A 22,036-nucleotide genomic window follows, 5' to 3' on the forward strand; every position below is an offset into this window, starting at 1 on the left:
CAAAATTTAAAAGGGAATACTATGAGATCCTAGAGTCATGTGACAAGATTAGGTCATTCTGCAAGCCATCTTGGAAATTATATTTTACAGGAAGTAAGCCCTGAGTATTGAGTATTCTGTCTTGGGCCTGACAAAAAGAAGGACCATTCACCACATCGTCTGCCTTGCTCTATTAAGTAAGTAGGGAATAGTAATTCTCCTAGATTCAGTAAGGAAAATATAGTGAAGCTTAGTTTAGATATTGGTTTTCTTTATTTGTCTGAGTCTATACATTGATGTTATTTTCAATATTTCCTGTGATTTAAACTCTGTGGTTTACTGTAAATATATATTCAGTATTTTCATGCTCTTTTATTATTTATTATTAAATATATTTAAAACATTTATTGTGGCTGGTCCTTTTAGAAAGTACTTAACCTTTGAGAGTGCTTATATTTACTTGGTGACACTGCGTGGACCACTGCTGAGGGCCTAGCTGTCTTGGTCAACTACTACCATTTGTATTAGTATAATTGTACACCCTTTGTTAAGGGCCTTAGAGTAGCTAATTGTGGAGTGTCTGGCAGCAGTGATGACTTATACTCTGGGCAGAAGAGCCACAGCAGGTAAATCGGTGCTAGCCTTTCACAGGTGTGTGTGTGTGTGTGTGTGTGTGTGTGTGTGTGTGTGTGTGTGTGTGTGTGTGTGTGTGTGTGCAAGAAATCAATTCTCAAAGTGTGTGTGTGTTGGCTACTTGGAACAGGGACACAAAGCACTGGTTTCACAGAGAGGGTGCTGGATTACTTGGCTTGGATACTCAGCTGAGGACCTAACCCTGCAGCTTTACCAGTGGAGAGTCTTACTGAGGACCTGGAGGGAGTCAAATAGAGAAATCCAGACCCTGGGCTGAGTGTATGTCCTGTTTTCTCTTAAGGGAAATTGTACTTGGCACATAGAGCTGCATCTGGAAATACGGAGTATATCCATTTATATTCCAAGTGCACGCCCCTATCTAGTGCATGTGGTGAGGATTCAGGCTCCTTGATTTCTGGCCCAGTGTGGGGACATCACATGTACTATTACATACTTCAGTTTTTATCACTGTATCCAGTGATTCCCTCACCTTGATCCTCACAGTAACATTGGTGCCATTATGACACTTAAAAGATTGCTCCCCAGTATCTAGTGCATCCCCCTACACCTGATCTCTGTCATAATGTTGGTAGCATTATGGCAATTTAAAGAGTAATCCATGTTGTCTAATGGTTACTCCACCACATTTGTGATGTGATGGGCGTTGAACACAGACTTTTGGTTGTGTTCACTACTACAAGGTGGTGCAGTGGCTGCACAATTCTCTACATGGAAAAGGAATTTCTTGAATAACTTGACTGTGTAGCTGCCTTCCTGGAGGCTGTTCTGGGGCGGGGGAGATCATATAGCTAATTAGCATATACTGCTCCCCCTGGAATCATTAGCATTCGGCATGGCCACGGAGCCTGTCCTTCGTGGTGCTGCACATATTTGTGTTAGAAGACTGTGTAGCACCATGTAATGGCAGTTGCTGAATTTAGGAAAGGTACCAGAAAGTGTACTTGGAGATGTACACATCATGGTACTTTCAGGAATTCGGCCCATAATTTAATTAAATTTCTGGTCCACCATCTGGGGAGTCTACCATTTTCAAGACTTTTTGTACCTTCATTGCAGACTCAGTATTATTTCTTTATATTTTTTAAGTTAAAAAGCCATTTAATATGTAATATTGATAGAAAATAAGATAAGAAATAAACATACCTTAGGTATCATATGATATTGTACTTCACCCCCCCCCAAACACACACACACACACACACACACACACACACACACACACACACACACACACACACACACACACCAAAGTTTGCAGTCACTTTGCGTGAACTGATCATGGATGGATATTCACACTCTTATGAGCTCATGATTATGGTTATTTAAACCATTTCAAAGTATCTTTTAGTACTAAAAGCATTTCCACCATCAGTTTATGCTTAGTATCATTTTACCAACTGAAACCATAAAACTTACTTTTGAGAAAAACAACAAAATACATTGCAAGAATATAACTAATTAGCTTATTATAGTAGGATAACTTCTTTAAGGCATCCTCTCTTTTCTATTATTTTTCTACTTATATATCAGAAAAAAATCTAATAAAGTTTAAAATATCTATTTTACAGCAATTATTTACATATTTGTATTTAAGTTGACTGAATAAAATATAATATTTTGTAAATTATATAATGTTAAATACTGGCTTACTTTTGCATACAATTATATACAGATTTCCTATGGTAAAAGGTCTCTAACATCTAAGTTAATAAACTGATGCATTTTAAAATAAATATTTAATATATTTCTGTTTAACCACTAAGTGCTGGCAATCGTTTCTTAGGTCTCTGGAAAAAAATCTGTCCTGTGGAAGACATCTAACAAAATAGGTTGATTTATGACCTTAGTCCATTAGAAACACCACTCCACAGTACTGTATCAAAACTGGTTTGTTACGGACTATTAAGTATAGAAAAATATGTAACATAAATAAAAATAAATAATATGTAAATATATGCATACATAAATAAAGATATGACAAGCAGATTGCCTTTATTCTTGTTGTTATTCAGGATTCTCATACTAAAATCATTATCTCATTTATCTGCTAGATTCAGCTATCACATAATAACAGTGTCTTCATTCAAAGAATCACACAAAATAAACTGCACTAAAGAGACCAGTATTAGGACCTAAAAGATATGACAACCTGCTTGAAGACCTAGTATGATTACAAACAATGCAGAAACCAGCTTCTTAACACCCTTAACAAACACTCAAAGTGCCACTATTACACCCTTACTGACATAACCTGATCACACATCCTTTCCTTCCTATCCGGTTTACTTCATTTCATTCTCCACCCTCCTTTTTGCTTTATCTCTATAAAATAAATCTTTTTACACCAAACACTTTTTCTTTAATTTTTACATGCACAGTAAGCTCCCACAGCAAAAGATTCAAGGGTATAACTTCAGTATGTTCATTTCTGGCCGCCCATCTGTAGGCATCATGCATTTCAAAAGGCTAACTATGGCAGTTGTAAGTATTAAACTTGTGCATTCAAAGACTCCCAGTATTAGGTATTCGTATAAATATTCCCCATTACACTGCATACTTGGTTTCACTTTTTTATTGTGGTAATAGTATAGCTGCAGTACATCTAGCCTGCTGCTTTGTTTTGCTAATGTTGCTTTGTCAGGTTTTTACATTTTCTAAATGTGTATTAACTACCTGTCTGCCTTAGTCATCAAATTGCTTTAATTATCATTTAATTTCTTCATTTCATTATATGTCCTGTACTGACACACTATAATTACACTGCATCTAACTTATGAAAGGAGACTGAGGCCTGAACAAGAGGAAAGAGATCGATTAAGAGGTCAAAGGCCTTTGGTAAATCAAGAAACAGGCCCAGTATACTTTTCTTTATCAAGACTGTCTTTTGTCTTGAACTGAATTCATATTTGGCATTATTTGGAATGGTGTACAGATGGGAGTAAAGGTTTAGCTAAAGGCAGATTACATTTTCAAAACTTTGTCCCAATGTTTTATTAAAGTGATAATTCTGGAATGTTCAGCTCCATTCACTGGACCACAGTGTACAAATGAAATGGTAATACTGTTTTTCTACAGACTGCGCAACTTACCTTACAAAGATATTATATCAGTATCTCTGTGTCATAAATAATCTATGCATCTATCATGTGAATGATCACGGCAGGTAATCCACTCAGTGTGGGAACTATTTTTGCTTTTTTGTCAGTTTTTATTATTATTATTATTATTATTGTGGCATTGACTGATGCAAGCGTACATGGAGCATATCATCCATGTTCTTTGTGCATTGGGAAACATGGATTGTATGATCCTATGCTTGGTAAGAGGAAGGAGAAGCTAAGTGAGCATGTGCCAATAGCAGACAAGTAAACACTGAAGATCTGAGTTATGCTACCAAGGGAGATTTTTGAATGGCAGCTGAGAAAGTGTCATTACTAATGTTAAGTAGTAGCTGACAACCTATTTCTAAGTAATGCATAATATCCTTCTAGAAAATGTTTGCATTTGATGGATGTCTGACTAGTTTGTCTTTCTTTCCCTTATGAGAGACTTATAGCTATTTCTAAGGGTTCTGAGCAGTCATGACATGGAAGTGTATTTTGACACCTGGCCCAAGGTGCTGAGTTGATATAGTCTATAAATGACAATACATACATGTTGCATTATCAGACTGTAGCGTTACAGTCTTTGCATCTGGGTATACAGGGTCCAGTTATTTGCATCTTATAACTTCACTTCTTGATACCAAATGTCAGAAAGTAAAGAATACAAAACCTAAAGCAAAATAATTTTCAAGTTTATAGCTACTTTGCCTAAAATGCAATAGAATAGTGTTAAGTGTGGCAGATTTCTTATCTTTTGCTGATATTTGTCTGCCTGCCTCACATACAGTAAATTATATTTGAATTTCTTTCATAAAGGGAGACTTAAATGATCTTGGCAAGCTACTGATGCAAGGATCTTTCAACGTCTGGACAGATCACAAAAAAGGTCACAACAAAGTAAAGGACCTGGCTCGATTCAAGCCAATGCAACGACACCTCTTTTTGTATCCAAAGATGCTACTTTTCTGCAAGAAGCGGGAAGAAACTAGTGATGGCCATGAGAAAACACCTTCTTACAGTTTCAAGCATTCATTAAAGGTAATGCAAATATTTCAGAAATCTTAATTTCCCAAAACTGATCTTTGCTGTAGAAGTACCCGTCATTATTACACCTAATATTATGAATAAGAACTGGTTCCATTGTTTAAATGTTTTATAGATATCTTTGTTTTAATTAAAGTAACCAATCTTCATTATAAGTTTTGAAGCATATAATTTGAGTCTGTAAGTATAACATCAACTCTTCAGCATAATGCAGCATCTTACATTAACTTACAATCCTTCCTGTCTGTGTTATCAGTGGTTAGCTTCTGTTTCCTGGATTTGCACAAGTTCCCTGAGATTTAGAAACATGCCTACCAAAAGTGCACTGAGGCTAGCACTGCTTGTATGCCTCGTAGTGTGATTCAGTCCAAAGGAAATTATCAGTTAATTAGCTTGAATTTCGCAATCTAAGATGATATACTGATTTAGGAAACCACTCACAGAAATGGCAAGTTTGAAAGAGTGATTCATTTTTTAAAGTAGCAGACAGGAATGATGTGAAACAGGTATGCACTTAAGTGAGTATACAATCACTACATTGTGACACTGTGAAAAAAGATTGAAGGTACAGGAAATGGCCTCTAGCAGTGTTTATACCTATTTCTGTTACTTTAAATGGAGTAAAATTACTGTATAACAAAGAATGAATAGTGGTAGAACATGTAGAGAAACATACACAAGAAAATGGGTGAAGTAAGACTGCGAGTGATGAGAGGGAAGATACACTGTTTTTTGAGGAACAGGCACCTTCATTTGTCTTTAGAGAAGGAAAGTAGAGTAAGGATTTAAGGGCAAGGGAGGCTATGGCAAAGGGTAGAATGTTGGAAGCATGAGTATGCCAACATAAACACGGATAAAGACATGACACATGGGGGATTGGCACTGCAATTATATACATACAGAAAAACGGAGAACATTGGTGATGGAGAGGACTGGACAAGAAATATGGGGGTCAAAGGACAAGAAAGAGGAGCACAAGTATGGGCAGATAGGATGGGTGTACTATTCCTGTTTCCACACTATCTGGGCTTTACCCAGGGAAAGGTCAGTCAGAACCATGACTACACTCCCCAGAAGGAAAGATAGAGTGGGGGAAATGAGAGCACCCACCCTGGGTGCAAACTGTTAGTGGGTGTGATGTCTGTATTCCATCAGACTGCCACCAATAAAATGTGACATCTGACTAATATCCCACAGGACTGCCAACAATTAATGTGACGTCCCTCACTATCCTGGGTCAGTCACTAAGTAGCTTTAATCATCACTACTGACTCCAGTGTGAGACTGTCATTTAAACAGGAATAATATTTGACAAGTTTACCCTAAGAGCACAACAGGAACACTCTCAATAATCTGGGAATGGACTGTACACTTCTGTCCACTCCTAATGTAACTCCTTATTACACACTTCAGAACAACGTGTCCCACTTTAAGACCTCTGATACACTCACACTCAAAGTCAATTTAAATCTCATGCGTCAAAACACTTCTGGGAAAATTTGCCACAGATTTCCAGCTATGCCCCTTCCCCAAAATAGTAAGGCAATGCTGCCACCAATCAGACTGTCTTCATGCCCTTCTAAAGGGGTGTCCAATTATGAAAATGAAATAGCAAAATAAATAACTATGACCAAAAGTGACCAGGCCTTCAAGGTGACCTGGGGAGTATCAAACAGAAATAAGCACTCTTTAATCTCTAAAGAACACACTGATTTCCAGCCACAATGTAAAGTAATGAAAAACATTTAATAATAAGTAAAATGATTACAAAAATGTAAATCAATAACTTTAAATAAGCACCAGAGTTCATTCACCATAAATGTAAAATTAAACTGTAGGATAGAAGTCCATCGTTCTAGAAAAAAACTCTATCTTAATAACTAAGCTTTCCTAATCTAACTAGAGAATACTGCCCCTGATCTAATCTAACACATAACAGCAAGGCAAAGGCAGACTTACAGTTTTTTGGTGAGTTCTCTTTCATGGGCATCACTGACTGCAACTTTTCACTAACTGCTGTTCTTCATAATCTGCTCAGTACTTGACCACCAATTATTGGAGCGCCCACACTCTGCCTCTCAATAGTCATTTTGGGATTAGTGCTTCTGCTTTCTCCTGGTGAGAGGAGTGCAGGAACATGATTTCCTGGAGACTGCTGATCACCAGAAAGCCTAATAACTGCTTATATTCTGATCCTGGTGAGAGTAGGAGCAGAGTGCATTGATTCTGGGCTGTTTCTGGTTGGAGAATGATTGTCTGTGCTTAACATGCCTGATTGGACTGGTTGCTGTTCGACCAGAAAAAGGCTACAAGCCTACAGACCCTTGCATCATCTGGGACAAGACTGTGGATCACAAAACAGGCTATGGCATGCTTTTCTTCCTGAGATTGGTGCTAACATTTTGCTTCTGGTGAGAGAAGAAGCAAAGGAGTATTGTATCCCAATGGAGTGAAGCTGTGGTAAGACCAGCATTAGTAGTAGCCAGGCAGTAGCCATTCATGCAGCTCCCCTCTTTTCATCATTCTTGACAAGCTAATTCTTTATTTTTCAGTAAGTACTGCTTGATTTCTTTCTAACTTCAGAATATCTGCCTAAATACTTCAGCCTTAAATTCTCAAGGTCTATGTATTAGTTTCCCCTCAAGTGTTTGGCAGTGCTCTGTACAGACTCGGACACCTTGAGTGACAGTTTTCCTGTAAAAGCACAATTGAAATTTCTCCAATATCTACTTGCACACAGGACAACTAGTTTGCAGTGACAAGCACTGTCCACATAGTTGCAAAAAAGATACTCCTGACAGTGATTGATATTCTCACTCCAACAGTCTAATCGATAAAAATGGGTCTGTTGCCATAGTTATGAACTTTCCTACTGTCTCCATTACTGGCTTGGTGGATATGGTCATCCTGAGGCAATGTAGAAATTGCCTCATGTTTACTGACAACCAGTTAATTCTCAAACAAACTGATACGGTATGTGAGAGATATATTTACACAATGTCACTGGAGGCAAAGCTCTCACATAAAAGTACTCCTAATGTCAATAAGGTTGTCAGTAGTGCACATGCTCCACCCATCACACACAATTCAAAGCAGACATATAGACCCACATGTACTGAGGCACTTACATATAACCTTCCTAAACCACAAAGACCTCCTAGACAAAGTACACACAGATGCCCTACACTGACCATCTCAAAAAACTCCAGCTTTACTCCGTAGCATATCACCTACTCTGAGGTGATCTCTGCTTAACATATAAAGCTATGTCAAACCCAGAGCTGTTGGACATGCTACACCTAAAGAAATCCCAATCCCTCTGAGCTACACACTGTAGGGACCTAAACCTTGTCACCACAATAAACAGGACTTGTTGGAGGGATAGATTCCTGTTCTAGAGACTTCCCATACTCTGGAACAAGCTACCCATCTATGTCAAGCAAAGTTCCTCATTAGCACTCTTCAAGAAAAATCTTGATAAGTGGATGGGAAATAGGAAATACACCCCGGGGATCACTTCTGTGGATATGCTTGACAGGGGCACAGGAAAATAACTTTTGTGGGTGGCATAAGCCAGGGAACTTTGTTGGCTAGGCTTACTTAGGCCCTTGGGCCGATAGCCTAGTACCTACCTATGAACCTATGAAATACCCTCAGCAGCCCCAAATGCACTCTTTCAAAACAACATCCACATCAACACATAGAGCTACATCTCATGGAGCTTCTACCTCTAAGCCCATAAGGCAAGTCAAGACACAATCCAAAATTCAAGTCATTGGAGACTCCATCGTGAGACACAGTGATGTCCCTCTAACCAGACTGAGTAAAGAGAAAGTTACAGTCAGTTGCTTATCAGGTGCTAGGATCTGCCACATTATGCATGGACTCAGGTCATTTGACAACAATTACCAATATGACTCAATCATAGTCAATGTGGGAGTAAATGACCTGAGACATACCTCCCTAGACTATTTGAAGAGAGACATCATAGAGCTGTCGGAATATGTGTCTCACGCTGGTATGAGCCTAGCACTGAGCAGCATTTTACCTTCTCCAAGGATGATGCCACAATATGAGCAAAAGATGATTGACTTTAATAATTGGCTTAGTTTCTGGTGTCATTCTAAGGAAGTTCAATATTTGTCAGCATGGAAGGAGATGGTCAACAGACCATGCTGCTTTGCCAGGGCTGGTCTGCACCTCTCCCCTCTTGACTTTTGAATATTAGCTAAAACATTGTCTGCCACCATACTGCCTTTTTAGGCAATACCAAACTGAAAGTACTTCTGACATAGGAAATCAAAGCCAAGCAAATCTAAAGGCATTACTGCTCAGTGCTAGAATCCTAAACAAAAAACTCCACACCCTGGAAGCTCTCTGTACCCTAGAGAATGATGATGTCTGTGTGGTCTCTGAGACATGGTTTAAAGCCACAGAGAGCACACCAGCAGTGCAAGGGTATAATGCCTTCCACACAATTAGACCAGCTACTTCACAGGCAGGGACGAAAGGTGGAGGTGTCTCTATTTACATCAAAATAAATATACTTGAAGGCTGGTCAAACAAGACAATGCACTTGAGCTGCTCCATGTTCAAATCACCATAGGTAAAATCCAATACCACTTCCTTGCAACTATAGGTCCCGTTCTATGACCCTGGAAACCCATACCATCTATTTAAACTTATTGGAAACAATAACCATCCAACCCACTACCATATTCATGGGTAACTTTAATTACCCCACTATTAACTGGAAATCCTATACAACATCAAATGTACATGCACATAGATTCCTGGATTTTGTGAACACAAACTCCCTGGACCAGATAGTCAATACACCAGCCAAGAACCATACTGGATATGGTCCTCACTAATATGGGAGAGTGCTGTACACTCCCTACTGTAATGCCTTCCCTGGTAAGGTCAGACCACAAAATGATCTTCGTTGAAGTAAAAATAAAACCTGGACCCCCAGCTCAATCAGGAATATTCAGGAACTATTCTCAGGCTAATCTCCTGCTATTAAGTGAGAACCTGGCAAAATTTCAAGCCCTTATAAACCCTGAGAACACTTCTGCCTATGCAGAACTGTTCACAGAAACCCTGTACAAGCATGTTAATAGCTGCATAGAGGCAGCTGTACCCAACAGGAAGATGTACAGAAGTAACTTAAAAAACAAGCCATCCTGGTGGAATCACAAAATTAATTGTATGTATAGCAGAAGGAAGAAAATCATGACAAAAATTAGGAGGTGCAGCACCCAGCAGGATAAAAGCACTCCCATCAAACTAAATAAATATCTCAAAGGACAAATAAATTCTACCAAAGCCAAGTTTGAGGGAAGCTTGGCCTCCCAGGCCAAGGACAACCACAAAGCATTCTTTAGCTATGTTTGCAACCTCAAATGCAATACACTATTGTGAGTATATCTCATTGTAAGTAGAGCCACCTATACTTTGCCAGAAGATATAGCAAACCTCCTAGCTGATAAATTCAGCTCCAACTTTACTTCTCTCTCCCCATCAACCTTCCCTCAGGAAATATCATCAAATATAACTCCTTCTACTATCACTAGGGAACAGGTCCTTAATGCTCTCTCTAAGACCAAGAACACTGCATCAATTGGCCCAGACAATATCCCAGGATGCCTACTAAATAGCATAAAACATGACTTATCAGGGCCTCTGGAAATACTATTTAACTGTAGCCTCCAAACAGGCTTCATGCCTTATGAATGGAGAAAGGCAACAGTCATCCCTATGCACAAAGGTGAGCCATCTACAGACCCTGGAAACTACAGACCAATAAGTCTCACTAGTCCTATATGTAAAGGCATGGAAAGAATTATCATGGAGATGATCAGTACAGATATAGTAAACCTCCAGACACTGGACCCAACCCAGTTTGGTTTCATTAAGGGCAGATCATGCCTACTCAACCTGGAGGAATTCTTTGAGAAGGTCACCAAAGCAATGAATGAGGGCAAAATGATTCACACTGCCTACCTTGACCTGGCCAAGGCATTTGACACAATACCCAACTCAGGCATTGTTGACAAACTGAAGAGGTCAGGTACAAACCCGTATGTCAATTGGTGGATAGCCAACTGGCTCACAGACAGGACCCAGGAAGTTAGAACTGGGGAGTCCACCTCTACAAAGAGGCCAGTCACAAGTGGAGTCCCTCAGAGATCAGTCCTTGGACTGCTCCTTTTTGGCATTTACATCTCAGAGGTCAAGGCCAATGTCAGTGTCTATGGCTGACTAAATTTGCACATGACTGCAAATTAGAAGCTGTCATTGAATCTCACACTGACACAAATGTTCTCCAGGAGGGGCTGGCACAATCAAACAACTGGTGTCACAGGCATGGACTAAAACTTAATGCCAAGAAATGCATAACAGCATCCTTTGGGAAGTCATCCATCCCTGGTAACTATGATATTAACAAGACACCCCTTAGAGTTGACCCAGTAGTCAGGGAGTTAAGGACACACATATATAGTAATCTAGCCTTTGATTACCATGTGTCTGCAGTGGTGAGGAAATTATTCTATGTTGCGCAACTTATAAACAAAGATATGGCATCTAAGTCCAGGGAAGTCATTTTTCCACTTTATTTGGCATTCATCAGACCTATCATTGAGTACAGTGCCCCTTTGGTATGTACATAACCAGGCATATCCAACAACTGGAATGTCTACAGAGGTTCCTCACTAAAAGAATACAGGGTATAAGTAATATGTCCTATGCAGACCGCCTCAAGGCCATATCCCTGTATTCTGTCTCCTACAGGTTTTTGAGGGGAGATCTATGCCTGGCATACAGGGCATTGTCAGATGCCACTCTGATGGACCTCCTGCATATCCACAAAAAAAACAGTACCAGAATTACCCTTTCTAAAGACTTAAACCTTGCCTGTGATATAAATAGGACCTGCTGGAGAGATAAGTATGTATCCCAGAGACCACCCCATCTATGGAACAGGCTCCCCATCCATGTGAAGCAGAGTTCCTCCCTAACCCAATTCAAGTGCAACTTGGGCAATTGGATGGGAAACCAGAAATACATCCCTGGTTTAGCACCTATGTCTCTAATGCAAACAGGTAATCTGTAAATGGTTCATCTCCCAGGCCCATGCTTACAGTTATCAAGGGTATCAGAACTTGTCAGAGATTTGGGATGCATGGCTAGACTTAAAAAGGCCCTTGTGGTCGTTAGCCGAGTAAGCACCTATGAGCCTAAGAAACTATAACTGCACAGCTTAACAGTCTCAACTGTCTTACTTTTAAAAATAGCAGTCAGCTGTTCCAGAAAGTTCTTTTTCCTGTCAGTCAGCTGTTCATATAATCACCCAGCAACCAGGAACATTCTAATTACATCACCTACTGTTCAGCTGATTTTCCACAGTACTTTAGAATCACCCTCATGAACATGCACAATTAGAAATGTATCAAAACACTGACAGATTCTTTAAACTTTCTGTATAAACAGGCAAATACTTTAAAAAACATATTTATATTTTCACAATTAGACATGCTGGCATACAATACAAGTTAATCTAAAAATATACACAGATCTCCTGCCAGACATGTTAACACAGATGACAGTGCTTTCATTTTCTTCACAGGGGTCACAGTTAGCACATGCTGATTGTCTTAAGTAAATTGACAACTTTCAGAAATTAAAGCTATTATTACATTTGCTGTCAAAACTGAAGGGCACAAGGATTAGCTCTCTGTGTGTGGAACAAACTGTACCAGATGCTTGTTGCAAATATAGCAAACATTCTGCTACAGTTTAAAAGACAGAAAAGCTTTTATTTTTCTCCTCAGAGTTGGGTAGTGTAGATTAATAACAGGCACCAGATGATGAATTGACAGGTTTTTTTTTTTCTCCTCAACTTGGAGTTAAGGACCATGGCTAGCCGATAAGGAATGCTAGAATGGGGAAGGGACTTTTTCCTTTCTGCTCCTCAAAGTTGAAGGGGGTGCCAGATTGTGAGTTGGCACTGGGTGCCACAATAGCTAGCTATACCTCTAGACAGGCCTCTCCACTGGTTCTACTTAAGGGTTAAAGGAAGAGCCAAACAGTGGTGCAACTCTTGGAGCTATGTAATGGTCATCTACAGGTGGCAGATGTGAGCATCCAGCTGCTAGTCATCCGTCATTGCTCCCAATGCCACTAATTACAACAGCATGAAAAATTGTGGACTGCTGACAATGCCACTAGGGAGAACAATATCATTATCCTGCAGTGAGTGACTGATATTGGGCACAGTTTATGCTACAAGGCCAAACCTTGGTTCACCCCATGGGAAAGCAGGCTTGGAGCCAGGTGGAGTGCTGGTGGGTGAAGGTCAGGTGTGAATGGTGTGGGGACCTTTGCTGTACCACTGGCACAGCAGTGACAGATGCTGCAGAAGTTGGACACATAAATGGATACATATAAAACAGCAAACATCAACTAAATATAAAAAAGAAAAATATTTGCAATGACAGGAATTGGAGTATACAGCTCAGCAAGCTCCTGCCTGGTGCCCTGCAGAGTTCTACAGCAGCAAAGAGACAAAGGAGAGACTTTGGAGTGATTAAGTATCATATTCTGCATTTTCTTGCTGCCTTTAGCTAATTCCGCCTAAAACACCGATTTCCTAGAGTTTCTCTGATTTAAAAAGCTTGTTTCAGCTACATATTGTACTTATTTTACTGCCTGTACTTTACAAAAGTTGTTTTTGTGTTTAAATTACCTGTTTAACTATTGTAGGCTACACACTCAAGTGTGATAGCCATTTCTGTGCATTAAAGTGGTTTTTTGATTGCATCTGCTTTATTTTCTGAAAAAAAATATACTTGTTTTCCTGCCTTTCTAAGCTATATAGTATAGTCCAGTCTTCAGGTTAGTGCTGAATTCAGGGCTGTGTTACAAGTTTCTGTGTTTGCCCATACCTTACTTGGATAGAAGGAAGTTTCTCTGTTCACTGTGAGAGAGGGAGCCTTGAGCAGCCTATCTGTCCCTGGAGGAGTGGTTTCAGCCCAGAAATTAGTAGTTTATTGGCCATTTTGGACTAATTTCTATCTCTTTCATTTCCCTGCTATAAAACCCGCATTTGTGTGGTTTTGCACGCTGGGCAGCGCCAGTTAGCTAGGGTATAACTATTCCCAGCTCCACAAAGTCTACTCTTCAATTTTTCCCTTGGAACTAGACAAACTTTCAACTTAGGCTCTCAAACCATTTGCTTCTCATACCGGCACTTGCTCAAAACCCATAGCAAGCACTAGTAAACCTTAGCACTAGACCCCCCCCCCCCATATTGTAGAGAAGGACAAGGCTCTCTATTCGACCTTACCTGCCAATCAGTAAAACAGTTCACTGCACCTATCCAGGCATGTCCAAAGGGCAGTTTCAGGTGTACTCTCTGGTCCAACTGGTGAATCTGGGCATTTTGAGGCAATGTTACAATTGCCTCATGTACACAGACAACCCTCTCCTCCTTCTACCAAACACTAATACATGCAAGAGATGCAATTATACAGCCAAACTGGAGGGTAAGCTCTCTCAACCCAAGACTGGACCAGGCAGTCAAGAGGAGAAGGGAATTACTTGCATCACACCACCATTCTCACATAGACCTATGAAACCAGCACTGGCAAAAAACACACATAAATACATGGGTTGGGAGGGTGGCCTAATGGTTAAGGTGTTTGCCTTGCAAGCACAAGGTACAGGGTTTGAGTCACACAAGGGATAATTGGCTAGGCTTAAAATGGCTCGCAAGGGCAGTTAGCTTAGTACTAATCTATGAACCTATGAACCTATGAAAATATACTCAGAGGCTCTAAATAAAAATCTGCAGAAGCAACAGAGACCTCCAAAGCAGACATGCAAGCAACCTCCACCCCGCAACATAAACCATGAAACACATACTTCACAAAACCAGTGTGCCACACAATCACAGCCCTTAAGGCAAAATAACATATCCAACACACTAGTAATAGGTGACACTATAGTCAGGCACACTGACGTCCCACTCACTAGGCTGAACAAGGAGAAGGTTACTGTTAGCTGCCTGTCGGATGCCAGGATCCGCCACATAACACAAGCACTCGGGTCACTCCAGAAGAAGTACAAATATGACTCTGTCATTGTCTATGTTGGTGTGAATGACCTAAGCCGTACCTCCCTGGACTACATGAAAAGAGACATGGAGGAGCTCTCTGATCACGTAGCCCAGACCGGTATGTCCCTGACCCTGAGTAGCATCCTGCCGTCACCAAGAATGATATCACGGTATAGAGAAAAAATTATCAATTTCAACAATTGGCTAAGCTTCTTGTGTCATTCAAAGGGGATCCAGTGTCTGTCAGCCTGGGATGACATGCTCGACAAGCCACGCTGCTTTGCTAGAGATGGCTTGCACCTGTCACACTTAGGTTTTCAAATACTGGCCAAGGCTCTTGCCACACCCATAGTGCCTTTTTTAGGCATGGCTCAAAAGACAAACCCACCACCGTAAATAGCATAAGTAACAAAAAACTGAGGGTAATGCTATTCAATGCCAGAAGTCTAAACCTCAAAATGCATGCACTCGAGGCACTCCTCAGTATGGAGAAAATCGATATATGTGCAGTAACAGAAACCTGGTTTAAGGCTCCAGAGAGCACCCCAGCACTACCAGGCTACAACTCATACCATACATTTTGGCCACAAAACCCAAACCAAAATACAAAATACGGGGGAGTATCCATATTCATCAAGGATACCCACACCTCCAGGTTAGTGGCACAGCACAATGCTTCAGAGATCATCCACGTGCAACTAACAATAGGCAAAACTGCTATTCAAATTATAGCTTGCTACAGATCATCCACCATGTCCCAGGACCCCTACTCCACATTCCTGGAAACACTGGGAAACATAAAGGTCCTAGCAAACACCCTGATATTGGGTGATTTCAATTACCCAAACATTAACTAGGAGAACTACTCAAGTACAAACTCCCTTGCCCAACATTTCCTAGAATTTATAAACTCAAACGCCTTGGATCAACTGGTCAACACCCCCACCAGAGGTGACAACATATTAGACCTGGTCATCACCAACATGGGCGACTGGTGTTCCACACCGGAGGTCAACCCCTTGCTGGTTAGATCTGACCATAAACTAATCACTCTGGATATCCACATTCAGCCACCACCCCTGGTCAAAGAAACCACCATGAAAAACTTTTCAAAAGCAAACTTCACATTACTTAAGACCAAGGTGGGAAGTTTCAAAGCCCCCATGCTAAATGATAGCGCTGTCCAAGCTGCAAAATCCTTTACTAATGCACTCTACGGGCACCTACAAGAATGCATGTATCATGCTATCCCAAACAAAACCAAGACTCACTCCTCCAAGAAAAGGAAACCAGTCTGGTGGACCCCTGCCATAAACAAGCTATACAATAGAAGGAGGAAACTAGTACAGGAAAGAGTAAAATCCCAAGAAGGAAAGACATCCCTGATAAGTATCAGCAAGAAACTATGTTCCCTCATAAAATCATCCAAGGCTAGCTTCGAAAGAAAAATTGCCATGGGCTCCAAAGATAACCACAAGGCATTATTTAGCTATGTCAAAAATCTAAGTGGCAATTCTCAAATCTGCTCAGAGTTAGTGCAGTATGGCACAAAATACACTGAACTGACCGATATCGCCAACATCCTGGCAGACAGGTTCATTGCAAACTTCACCCTCCCATCACCCCCAAAAGGGCCCATAACTATACCAGAAGAATGTTTTGCCCCTGAAATCACAGACACTCAGGATAAAACAACCCTCTCCAAAGCCAAAAACACAGCATCAATGGGACCGGACGGTGTCTCAGGCTGCATCCTACATGAGCTCAAAGATGAACTAACCCCTCACCTAAACACACTGTTTAAACTCAGCCTCTCCACAGGCTATGTGCCCACAGAGTGGCTCACAGCAACAGTTATTCCACTCCACAAAGGTGGAGCCACAATGGACCCCGGGAACTATCACCCTGTAAGCCTGACTAGCTTGGTCTGCAAAGCTATGGAGTTCATCATCATAGATTTCATTAACAGAGACATTGGAAACCTCCAAACACTGGACCCTACCCAGTTCGGCTTTGTTAAGGGCAGATCATGCCTCCTAAACCTGGTGGGCTTCTTTGAGACAGTTATCAAGGCTATAGACAAGGGAAAGGTGGTCCACACAGCCTACCTAGACCTTGCAAAGGCCTTTGACACCATTCTCCACTCAGGTATTATATACAAGCTCACCAGCCTGAACATAAACCCCTACGTCATGAGATGGGTTGCCAACTGGCTCACAGACAGAACCCACAAGGTAAGAGTTGTGGGAGCTAGGTCTGACTGTAAACTGGTTACAAGTGGCGTTCCCCAAGGCTCAGTCCCAGGACCCCTCCTGTTCAGCATATACTTCTCAGAGGTACAGGCAAGAACAGGAGGACTATGGCTGACCAAGTTCACAGATGACTGCAAACTAGGGGCTATAATTGACTCTCCGGCTGACACAGACATCCTCCAAAAGGGTCTCACTGAGACAGATACCTGGTGTCAAAACCATGGCCTCAGGCTAAATGCCAAAAAGTGCATAGTCATCCCCTTTGGAAAAAACAAAGTACCCACAAACTACCACATTGGTGGTAGCCCCCTAAATATGGAAGATGTAATAAGGGATCTGGGGACCCAAGTAGATAGTAACCTCTCCTTTGATAATCACATTGCCAAAGTGGTTAGAAAATCCTTCTATGCGGCCCACCTAATCACAAAAGGGTTTGCATCCAGATGGAAAGAGGTCATTGGGTCCCTCTATGCATCACTCATCAGACCCATCATAGAGTACAATGGCCCATTTGGGATGTACCTTACAAGACACCTGCAACAACTGGAAAGACCACAGAAGTACCTCACCAAGAGGATCACTGGCCTCAAGCAGATGCCCTATGCAGCTCGACTGAAGAAACTCTAGCTGTACTTGGTTGCATACTGCCTACTCAGAGGTGATCTCTGCCTGACTGACATACAAGGCCATGTCCAACCCAGAATTGATGGACATGCTCCACCTAAAGAAAACCATATCCCCTCGAGCCACACGCTCCAGGGATCTAAACCTCATCACAACAATAAATAATACATGCTGGAGGGATAGATTCCTGTCTCCGAGACTTCCCATGCTCTGGAACAAGATTCCAGTCTACATTAGGCAGAGTTCCTCACTAACCCTCTTCAAGAGAAACCTTGACGAGTGAATGGGAAACAGAAAGTTTAGCCCAGAGATCACTTCAATGGCTTTGCTGGACAGAGGCACAGGGAACTAATCTAAGGGGGCGGTGAAAGCCAACACATTCCAGCTAGGCTTATAAATGCCTTTGGGCAGATGGCCTAGTACCTACCTATGAACCTATGAATCTATGGAAGAGGAACAAAAAGAAAAGACATTAGTACTATTTATGTGACATATGACATCTCAGATTGCTATGCAGTGTTCTTGTACAGAAGTAGTATTTATGTTAATAGCAGACTTGTAGTGGTTCTGCCCACATGCATTATCCCAAGTCCCTATGGTAGCATGTACAGACAGGTGTGTAATGTCACAGTCCTCACAGCCATGACTGCATGTCAAGGTGTGAACAATACAATGGTGGTATGAGACTTTTGGGTGGCAGTCATCATGGATGGAGTGTAGACAACAGTCCCCACTGACTTTCTGCAAAAAAACTATAAAATGAAGAGGTATAGTGTTGGCTAGCCCAAAACCTTATTTAGCTGCAAGTACTGTGAGACTATTATTGGTGTGTGATTGCATTGGATTTTTGGATTTGATTCATTCTTTTAAAGTTTGGATGCTTCCATTATTTTTGATTTTTTATTTTAAATTCTTCTTTACCTTAAAGTTTTTTTTTAGTTTTAAAAGTTCTTGGCTAGGATCAGTTTGAAAACATTCCTTTTTCATTTCACTGACTATAAAGGAAATACATCTAGCTAATTATTAGGTGAAGCTGAGAAACAGGATTTTTTATTGCTGCTCTGTGACTGCATGGGATTTTTCTCACCGAACCTGCTTAGTCTTTGCTGTGCTTTTAAACTGGATAGGCTTTGAGCTGTAAATCTGACTTTGAGACCTCCTCCCAGTCTTATCTCATCTGCTCTGAAAGATCAAATTGGGAGGGCCATCCCCATAGACTCTTAAATCTTGAATTAGTCTCTGTTTCATATAATCCCACTTACTTAGTTCACACTGTATTAGTCAAAGGATTAATCTCTTTTTTCCATCTAACTTTTAAAATCTGTAACATCTAGGACTAGATTACCTTTTACTGGAAAGCAGGAGCGGCCTTAGGTCAACTGGTGCCCTAGGCAAAAGGCTCCATGGCACCCTCCACCACACCACTCGGTGCCCCCATCCTGGTCTACCTACACCAAATAAATACTGGAAAAGTGCCCCTGCTACAGTGGTGCCCTAAGCGGCTGCCTAGTTGGCCTATGCCTAAGGCCAGCTATGCTGGAAAGCCTATGAACTGCTTATCAGGAATCAGTTTAGTATTAGTGCTGCTGTTTGCTCCTGATGAGAAACGGAGCAGAGGGACATTATTTTTACATGTGAATAGTGATTTGAGTAACAGAAAGGTTGAAACCATGAGTTAGTCATTGGATATAGTATTGTGTTATAATGTATTTTTATTTGATAATGAGGTATCCAGGGTAATGATGGGGACCCCTATTGTTAATATTTATGCTAATATTGCAGTAGATCGATGGGACAGTAAATATATTTTTGATTGTACTTCTGCATTTAATTCAAATGTTCTGTTTTACAAACGTTTTGTAGATGACATATTTTTTTTCATCTGGCAAGGAATTGTAACTACATTATTAGAATTTGTAGATTACTTGAATCATTTTTTTTTTAATTTAAAGTGACACACTCAGATAATGAAATCAATTTCTTGGATGTAAAAATCTATAAAAATGGCATGGTTTTAGAAAGCAGTATTTCTAAAAAGGTGCATGCAAATTGTCTGTTACAAAGATGCAGCATGCACCTGAATCATATATTTAAAGCTGTCGTTAAGAGCCAGTTATTAAGAGCAAGTCATCTGAATACAAATGTTGAAACGTTTACAAGTGTCAGAAATGATTAATGAATTTAGAGATAGCTCTTATAACTCTTCACTACCACATAATATTTCTCATGAAGTACTTTCAGAGTGAGAATATAAAGCTAAACGTTATTTTACTAACTCTGAATCTAGTTCTGACATTATTCATAAAAACAGGCTTCCACGTAACAATAATGGGAATTTTAGATATTTAATTCAATATGGTACTAGAACAGAAGGTGTGATGAATATCATTAAGAATAACTGGGATGTTCTATTCACACTCCCTCACACACACACACACACACACACACACACACACACACACACACACACACGCACACACGCGCACACACACACGCACACACGCACACACACACACACGCACAGACACACACACACACACACACACACACACACACACGCACACGCACACACACGCGCACACGCACACACACACGCACACACGCACACACACACACGCACGCACGCGCGCACGCACACACACACACACGCACACACACACACACACACACACACGCACACACGCACAGGGATGCCTAGGATAATTAATAATACCCCCTGAGCTTGCTTTTAAGAATTGTAAAATTTAAAACAGAGATTGTGTTATCAATTGATGAAGCCATCCAGAGTTCCAATATTACACATAAAAAGGGCACATTTCCATGCTACAACTTTAGTTGTTGTAACTATATTATTATGGATACAGAATTTATACATCCAATTGGTGGTAAAGTATTTAAATGTCTACACTATGCAAACTGTATTTCTGAAAATATTATATACTTAACTACATGTGTTATATGTAGAAGTTTCTACATAGGAAAATGTAATTGCAGATTGAATGACCGAATAATTGAACACCTTTCAGATATTCGGAGAGATATAGACACTAATTCTCTAATGAAACATTTCAAAGATGAAGGAAAAGAACATAGTTTTAGATTTCATGTTATACAGGTCCTACTTAGAAGTAAAAGAGGTGGCGATTTAAAGAATTATACAGAAGTGCCCGAATAGACTTGGATAGTTAGACTAAGTATGGATATTCTGCCTGGTGGAATTCTGCAGTTAGCATTAAGCCTTTATTAAAAATGAAGCAAAATAAGTTATGAATTGAATGTTTCTTACTTATGCTGATTCTCTTTATATATATATATATATATATACATATATATATATATATATATATATATATATATATATATATATATATATGTGTGTGTGTGTGTGTGTGTGTGTGTGATTCTTTAAGAATTCTGGTGAATATTCAATTGATTAATTAATACTAAAACATGATTGGCTGCTGATGCAGGTGGCTTGTCTTTTTAAATGAAGCACTGCTTTTAAATAATGTTTTATGCATTGATAAAGGGTGAATAACTCAAAAGCTTTGATAAGTTTAATTGAAAGGAATTTTTATATACTTGTATTCAGCTCTGACTCTTTTTGTATTTGGTTTATCTTTGGTTTTGGACCTCATGTACACGGATTCAGATTTTTTTGTGTACAGTGATAGGAATCCTCAGTCAGGCTCTCCTCATTGTCTCTACACAACAGAAAAAAAGAGTTTGCTTTCCTTACTGCTCCACCTTAGAGCCCTGATTATATAAGTGCCTTTGGAAGACATGGTCATTGACAAGGTCACTTTCCAGAAAACTACAGTAGCTCTTTCATGTTTACACATATTGATGGTGCCTGCATATGATGCATAACATTGGGCAACTAGTTAGCATGACCTGATATGGTACCACCATTTCTTAGTGCTGAAATTGATGGTTTAGCATGATGGTGTTTGGGTGTGAATGTACAAGCTTCACGATGCCTAAATGTGATAGCAGCCTTCCGCTTTATTTTATTTATTTTATTTATTTTACATTTTTTAACTGGGAAAGTCTGACTGGATACATGTCCATTTTCAGCGGCAGCCTGGGGAGAAACGCTCCACATTGCAAATAAGTGACACTTAAAGTTGTGGTTACATGGAAATCTAAACATTTAACAAATCACTGACAATTTATAGTCAAGGTTCCATTTAAATTAAGCAATCGTAGGTTTATGGTATAAATATACAGAGATAACATTATACATCTTTAAAGTGTGT

The 22,036-nt window shown here is 40.2% G+C and overlaps 1 protein-coding gene across 4 annotated transcripts in view; it reads left to right on the forward strand.

Moving 5' to 3' along the window:
• LOC122801123 (guanine nucleotide exchange factor DBS-like) overlaps nucleotides 1-22,036 on the forward strand; it is a 3,406,519-nt gene that overhangs the window by 2,836,556 nt on the left and 547,927 nt on the right. For all 4 annotated transcript variants that reach the window (XM_044070650.1, XM_044070651.1, XM_044070652.1 and 1 more), the window contains exon 23: nucleotides 4,554-4,775. In XM_044070650.1, coding sequence (XP_043926585.1) covers nucleotides 4,554-4,775 — 222 coding nt within the window. The remainder of the gene's footprint in view (nucleotides 1-4,553; nucleotides 4,776-22,036) is intronic.

This window comes from Protopterus annectens, chromosome 4.part1 (genome assembly GCF_019279795.1).
Source record: "Protopterus annectens isolate FY-2018-M chromosome 4.part1, PAN1.0, whole genome shotgun sequence".
Lineage (NCBI taxonomy): Eukaryota > Metazoa > Chordata > Ceratodontiformes > Protopteridae > Protopterus > Protopterus annectens.